Source organism: Oncorhynchus nerka, linkage group LG10, assembly GCF_034236695.1.
Source record: "Oncorhynchus nerka isolate Pitt River linkage group LG10, Oner_Uvic_2.0, whole genome shotgun sequence".
Classification (NCBI taxonomy): Eukaryota; Metazoa; Chordata; class Actinopteri; order Salmoniformes; family Salmonidae; genus Oncorhynchus; species Oncorhynchus nerka.
The window spans coordinates 36735633-36742873 of record NC_088405.1 but is presented as its reverse complement, the minus strand read 5'-3'; the positions used below and the strand labels follow the sequence as shown (position 1 = coordinate 36742873).

General features: G+C 46.8%; 1 protein-coding gene across 1 annotated transcript in view; it reads left to right on the top strand.

Annotated features, from left to right (window-relative positions):
* Positions 1 to 319: 319 nt before the first annotated feature.
* The window catches only part of LOC115135246 (tRNA (32-2'-O)-methyltransferase regulator THADA), a 135896-nt gene continuing 128974 nt past the window's right edge, over positions 320 to 7241 (top strand). Inside the window, exons 1-11 of the mRNA XM_029669731.2 lie at positions 320 to 474; positions 1267 to 1346; positions 1449 to 1558; positions 4175 to 4308; positions 4610 to 4764; positions 4854 to 4886; positions 5009 to 5057; positions 5284 to 5477; positions 5783 to 5877; positions 6034 to 6257; positions 6404 to 7122. Coding sequence (XP_029525591.1) covers positions 1274 to 1346; positions 1449 to 1558; positions 4175 to 4308; positions 4610 to 4764; positions 4854 to 4886; positions 5009 to 5057; positions 5284 to 5477; positions 5783 to 5877; positions 6034 to 6257; positions 6404 to 7122 — 1786 coding nt within the window. The 5' untranslated portion in view covers positions 320 to 474; positions 1267 to 1273. The remainder of the gene's footprint in view (positions 475 to 1266; positions 1347 to 1448; positions 1559 to 4174; positions 4309 to 4609; positions 4765 to 4853; positions 4887 to 5008; positions 5058 to 5283; positions 5478 to 5782; positions 5878 to 6033; positions 6258 to 6403; positions 7123 to 7241) is intronic.

The window sequence follows — 7241 nt, the reverse complement described above, 5'->3', positions numbered from 1 at the left end:
GTTACTCCATATCAGTTATTCCATCCATATTCCCCTTGTTGTTCATGTCGTATTATCCTAATTACGAAATAAAATCGAAGAGTTTCTTCCTTTCCAAGTTTTCATTTCATCACTAAGTTGAAAGAGGGTTGGCTCTGACTCCAAGGCGTGTTTTCCAGCAACTTCGTCCAATCGAATGTTGTAAAAGCGTGGCCATGTAAATTTAAACAAGTAATGTATCCAATATGATCGACATATTTTTCAACCAATGAACGCTATCAATTTTGTTCCAACAAAATTATTGGCCAATAGGAGAATCTTCAGGGCGGGGTTATGGAAACTCCGGAATTGACGTTATACACGTGTAGCATGATGGTGGCTAGCAGCAGCTGAGAGAAGCCACATAAAATATTATTTGTGATATCAGGTTGTTAATTGCAATTTTGCATGTTCATTAAAAAGTCCTTCCCTAAACGTGAAATCACTCAAATTCTGGTGAGTGGGTATTTTACGCTACGTTCTTTAGTAGCTCCCTCTCTTTTTGCATGCTAACGTGTAACGTTATCTCTCTAGCTCATGGATAAAGTGAACTTACATGTATGTTTCATTGAGCATAATTTAGCTAGCTATGCATATCTAACGACAATTGTCTTTTTTAAAGTTATCAAATATAACGCCACGGAAAAGTATAGCTGTACTTGTCTTGCAATTAAGAAGACTAGCTAGCTAGCTAGTTGTGCTGCGTTCATAACGTTGTGGGAAGGTGGTAATTCCAAGTTGTGAAGCGTTAAATACCAGTTGAATGCATTCACGTGCTTTGTTTGTTTTCGGTTGAGAAACGCCGATTGTCTAATGGTCAACAAGCTGCGTCAACCATAATGAAAGTAGAACTATCATGATTGTAAACAAATGAGTCTTCAGAAACAGTAATAATAGATGTTTTTTTATTTTAAAAAATGCTGTTATTGAGATCATTCCCTTAGTAGTTGACGTCAGAGGTCAGCATGTGGGAGAAGTCGGGGCTCAGGGAATTATAGATACGTTTCCCACTAATAATTACCAGTTGGAGGGGCGTGAATTAGGTTATCTTTCCCATTTGTAGGAGGTAAATACCAACTTCCCACTTGGTTATGAACACCGCATTATTCACCAGGATAGTCGCTCTCGAGCAAGTGTCTGGGTGCATTTCCAATGTGTGGCAGTGGTCACCAATCCTGTCCCTGGAGAGCTACATCTAGAGTGTGCACTGTGCTGTCTGTTTCACTCTTCACCTGGTTGTCCTGTCAGGGGAGCCATGGTGACAAAGAAGAAAACGGTGAAAGTGGAGGCTGTGGTATTGGACAAGGACAGGCGTGACAAGTTGATAGGTGAGATGATGGAATTGGTGTTAGTGACTGATTATTGTAACTGTGGTGGTGGTTTGTTTCTGCTGTGTAAAGTGATTCTCTGTATGTATGTGTGTTATTTAGTGTCTCTCTCTGTGGATGGAGGAGATGAGTGGATCAGACAGCTTGCCCAGACCTTGCAGGACTGTCTGGCGTTGACTGACCCAATGCAGCAGATCCAACTGGTCAAGAAGGTTTGTGTCCATTCTCCCTCTCATTACCTCAACTAACTGATAGTGTTTGGTATTTTAGATTTGGGTCACACCTAGGGCTGGGTCGATACCAATATGCCGATGCTCGTTAGTATCGTGGCAAGGAAACACAACACAAAGCGTATTTAACTTCTTTAGGAAAACAGCCCAAATGTTGGAAACACATCATTATCCAGTCACCTTTATTAAATCAAATTGTATTTGTCACATGCTTCGTAAACAACAGGTGTAAACTTGTGGGCCCTTCCTAACAATGCAGAGGAATAAAGATAAATAATTGAAAAATAATAACACAAGGAATAAATACACAATGATTGATGATAACTTGGCTACACACACGGGGTATGTCGATGTGCAGGGGTACAAGGTAATGGAGGTTGATATATTTGGAAAGTAATCAGACCCCTTGACTTTTTCCACATTTTGTTACATTACATCCCTATTATAAAATGTATTAAATTCATGTTTTTCCTCATCAATCTACACACAATAACCCATAATGACAAAGCAAAAAAGTTTTTTTAGAAATTGTTGCAAATATGTAAAAAAAAAAAAAAAAGAAGGTATTTCTGTTTTTCATTTTTTATACAAGTATTCAGACCCTTTGCTATGAGACTTGAAATTGAGCTCCGGTGCAGTCTGTTTCAATTGATCATGCTTGAGATGTTTCTACAACTTGACTGGAGTCTACCTGTGATAAATTAAATTGATTGGACATGATTTGGAAAGGCACACAGACAGAAGCCACTCCTCAGTAAAAGTCACACAGAGTGAGTCCATGCAGTATCACTCCCCATCCAACCTGACAGAGCTTGAGAGGATCTGCAGAGAAGAATACAGGTGTGCCAAGCTTGTAGTGTCATATCCAATAAGATTCAAGGCTGTCAAAGGTGCTTCAACAAAGTACTGAGTGAAGTGTCATAAGCCACCTCTGTTGTTTTAGAGAATTTGGCAGTATGTCCAACCGTCCTCACAACCGCAGACCACGTGTATTGCGTCGTGTGGGCGAGCGCTTTGCTGATGTCAATGTTGTGAACAGAGTTCCCGATGGTGGGGTTATGGTATGGGTAGGCATAAGCTACAGACAACAAATACAATTGCATTTTATCGATGGCAATTTGAATGCACTGATGAGATCCTGAGGCCCATTGTCATGCCATTCATCCGCCGCCATCACCATGTTTCAGCATGATAATGCACAGCCCCATGTCGCAAGGATCTGTACACAATTCCTGGAGGCTGAAAATGTCCCAGTTCTTCCATGGCTGGCGTACTCACCAGACATGTCACCCATTGAGCACGTTTGGGATGTGCTGGATCGACATGTACGACAGCATGTTCCAGTTCCCGCCAATATCCAGGAACTTCGCACAGCCATTGAAGAGGAATGTGACAACATTCCACAGGCCACAATCAACAGCCTGATCAATTCTATGAGCAGGAGATGTCATGCTGCATGAGGCAAATGGTGTTCACACCAGATACTGACTGGTTTTCTGATCCACGCCCCTACTTTTTTTTTTAAAGGTATGTGACCAACAGATGCATATCTACATTACCAGTCATGTGAAATCCATCGATTAGGGCCTGATGACTGATCTCCTTGTATGAACTGTAATTCAATAAAATCTTTTGAAATGGTTGTTTTTATATATATTTTTATTCTGTTTATTTAGCAGTCTTATGGCTTGGGGGTAGTCGCTGTTCATGGTCCTTTTTGTTCCAGACTTGGTGCATCAGTAGCGCTATGACTTAAGTGGATGGAGTCTGACAATTTTTAGGCCCTTCCTCTGACACCGCCTAGTATAGAGCTCTTGGATGGCAGGCTGTCTCATAGTCGTCGGTGATCAGGCCAACCACTCAGCAAACCTAATGATGGTGTTGGAGTTGTGCACTGCCACGCAGTCGTGGGTGAACAGGTGGGGACTAAGCATGCACCCCTGTGTTGTGGCCTACCCTCACCACCTGAGGGCTTCCCGTCAGGATGTCCAGGATCCAGTTGCATTGGGAGGTGTTTAGTCTCAAGGTCCTGAGTTTAGCAATGAACTTGGAGGGTTACTATGGTGTTGAACACTGAGCTATAGTCGATGAACAGCATTCTCACATAGGTGTTCCTCTTGTCCAGGTGAGAGAGGGCAGTGTGGAGCGGAATAGAGATTGCATCGTCTGTGGATCTGTTGGGGCGGTATTTCTTTATTTTCCAAGCTATAGCACATAATATTTTACACACAGCTGCTTTTTAAAGGACCAAATAGTTTGGTCTGCTTTGTTTTCATTTTTGCCATGAAAAAAATATTTTAATAGTAGTATCGTCACAGGCCTAGTCACACCTCTGGTAGTCTGTGGGTTGGCTTGACATAAACAGGCAGAGATGTGAGAACTGGCTCAGAAGCAGGTCAACTCGACCTGCACTGCAACAGAGAAGACGCCAATATTGAGATGAGACTGTCAACCACAAGTCCTACATGACACAGACCATTAGGCCTAGAATACTGTCATCCAATTAACTCCTGCACGTGTGTTTTCATCTCTGCATGTTTGTCCACCCCTCCCCGGTTCTCCTGGCTGGTCTAATCATGTCAGTGTGTCTCTCTCCAGGCAGGATCTCAGTTGGAGCTGCTGAGTGAGGAGGAAACTTCCCGTGGGCCTCTCCTCCAGGCCTGTCTGCACACCATGGCCCTCATCTACACCTCCCTGCTGGCTAAGAACCCCCTCCGTAGGGCCAGCGCCAGGTACACCTCCTCTCCTCAGCACATCTTCCTCTCCCTCAGTCTCTGGAGAGCTACAGGGTGTGCAGGCTTTTGTTCCAGCCCAGCACAACCACAACCGATTCAACTGCTGATCAACACCTTAATGAGTTGAACAGGTGTGTTAGTGCTGGGTTGGAAGTGGGACAAAAGCCCACATATCCAGGACCAAGTATTGTGAACACGGCTCTACTCTTTTATTTTAATTTTTAAAGAAGACTAGCAAACAAGGTATAGAATCGCTACAGTAACGTAAACACTGAATCTACTTGTTCTCTCTCGGCAGTGCCCTGAGCTCTGTACCGGACTGGCTGCAGGAGCAGACTGTCATCTGTCTATCCGCGTGCCTGTCGGACAGTCTGTCCACTGTGGGCTCAGACCACAGCTCATACTCGCACCTAATAGACTCTATCACAGCTTGTCTAGATGCCTTCCCTCTCGGTACGTATGAAATCCCCTTGTTTAGACTGTCTCTTGTGTTTGGTATAATTTGAATAAGATGCGCGTTTTAATGCTCTATTGCCTTTCAGGTGAGAGGTGTATACACAGGCTGCTAGCAGAGGGTGAGTGCTTTGTGGATCAGTTTTAGGTTTATATCAAGCCTGCTCAGGACAGTGAGCTCAAGCACAGAAACGTAGTTCGTTGATGTCTTTGGATAATATGCCTCTCCTTCTGTTCTCCCCAGTGTTACCGTTCCTCCATAAGGCCTTGAGTGAATACCTCCAACTCAACAGGTAAGAGCGGCTGTGCTGTTAAATCCCACAGGACGGCAGGCCTGCCTTCCAGACCGGTACGAAAACACCTAGTTCAACTAATAAAGGACTTAATTCGTTGATTAGTTAAATTAGCTGTGTTAGTGCTGGGCTTAAACCAAAACCTGCACCCCCCCCACACACACACATGTAGCGCGTGCCCTCTGTCTGACTGATGTGTGCTTGTCGCCCCCTGCTGTCTCCTCAGTGGTCTAGCAGGTCGCCATGTGGTCCAGGCCCAGCTCATGCACTCGTGTCTGGCTGCGGTGAAGGCCTCCATGTTGGTGGTGCAGAGGTCCCAGGAGCTCATCAGTGCCGCCCTACAGGCAGTTCATCCTCACTGCACCCTGCAGCTCACCCTCAGTGGCCTACTGGACTGCTACACACACATCCTCACAGATGGTGAGGACTGTGTTACACTAGGGGTTTATTCACAAGGAACCAAACGGAAGCCAACAGAACAAAACAAGGAGGGACCTACCTGAATTTTTCCAATAAACTCTCGTTTTCGTTGCAAAACGTTGTCAGTTTGTAGTAAACCGTTTCCGTTGAAAAAAAATGTTCAACTGTTTGCTGTGCCTTGGTCTGAATGAATACAGCCCTCGTTACTCAACATCAGCTCATAAAGTCTGGGCACTGAGCATCCGACTCTTTCCATATATCTCATTATCTCCCCTCTCTCTCGTCTGTCCCCCTCCCCCCACCAGAGAACTTCCTGCAGGCAGTGCAGAGCACGGCTGGCATGGCAGTGGTCCTGCTGACCCGGTCTGTCATGGGGAGTGGAGATGGAGTGGCCGCAGTGGTGAGTGACCCCTACACCCAAAACACTCACAAGTACCCTGAATGAATTATTTTGGGTTGTTCATTTATACTAGTAATGGCCATGATGATGAATGATGGAATTTTTTGTCTGTCTATTTCTGTATGTTTTTCTGTCACTGTCCATCTGCCTGTCCAGGTGGCAGGTCTCCTGCAAGTTTCAGAGCAGAGTGGTGAGTGCGCCCCCGTGTGGCTGACACAGAGCTGTAGGGGGCTGTATGACAGTGGCCGTCCCGCGGGGGTGTCCCTCTACCTGTGTCATGGGGCCCTGGCTATGCTAAACTGGAGAGGGGCAACCCAGGGGCCACAGAGGGAACAGCTGCTGCTGCTGGTTCCTCACACACTGCTGGCGCTGGACACCAGGTTAGACACACACACACATGCACGCAGACACGCCGCATAGACACACACGTATGCAAACATACTCACACTTGTGCGATTGCTAACACCCAAATGGTTGTCATTTTGGTTGACTATTGTTCTGTCTGTCTCTGTGTGTGTGTTTGTAGTGTAAAGGAGTCCAGCACAGCCATGGTGGTAGCCCGCGTGCTGACCCTGTGGAGCGGAGCTGCCTTGGAAAGCCTGCAGGGTGGGCTGTCGTCTACCCCAGGCCTGCTTCACAACTCCCTCCGCGGGGGCTCAGAGCTCCAGGGGCACCTGCTGGAGCACGTCTACACCCACTGGGAGCACCCCTTGGATGGGGTCCGCCACCAGACCCGCGCCCTCTTCAAGAACCTCCTCCTCCTGCACCAGCACAGCAGCCCTCTAGCCTTTTCTGACCCCTACAGGGACCCATACTTTACCCAGCTAACCCACAACCTGCTGGGCCTGGAGTGGCACCAGAGAGGGAAGTATGGCTCTCTGGCCTGCCTGGTGGAGCTCCTAGGGGCAGGGTACCTGTTGGCTCTGGACCCCCAGCTGCCCTCACGTCTCCTGGGCTTGATGGGGGACCAGACCCTGGCACCTTACGCTAGCGACCTGCTAGAGAGGCTGTTTGTCAGTCACAAGGCCCAGCTGGTTGAGGAAGGTGGCACAGGGGGCACAGAGGCGGGCATGGAGAGGTGGCACCAGACCTGGGTGACCCCATTGCTTCAGGTGCTGTGTAGAGCCAGGCTGGACCAGACCACCTATATCCTGGATTATTTCCTTCCCAAGCTGCTGCGCTGTTCCCCCTCCAGTCTGGCCCACATGGTACAGGCCCTACAGGTCACCCCACCCTGCAGCACAGGTAGATATAAATGTACACACACACATGCACGCATACCAGGGGTCATGTTAATGCATGATTCTGTGTTTTTCACTCAGAAAGGGAAAGATATATGTTGCTGGGTTTTTATAAACGCAAAT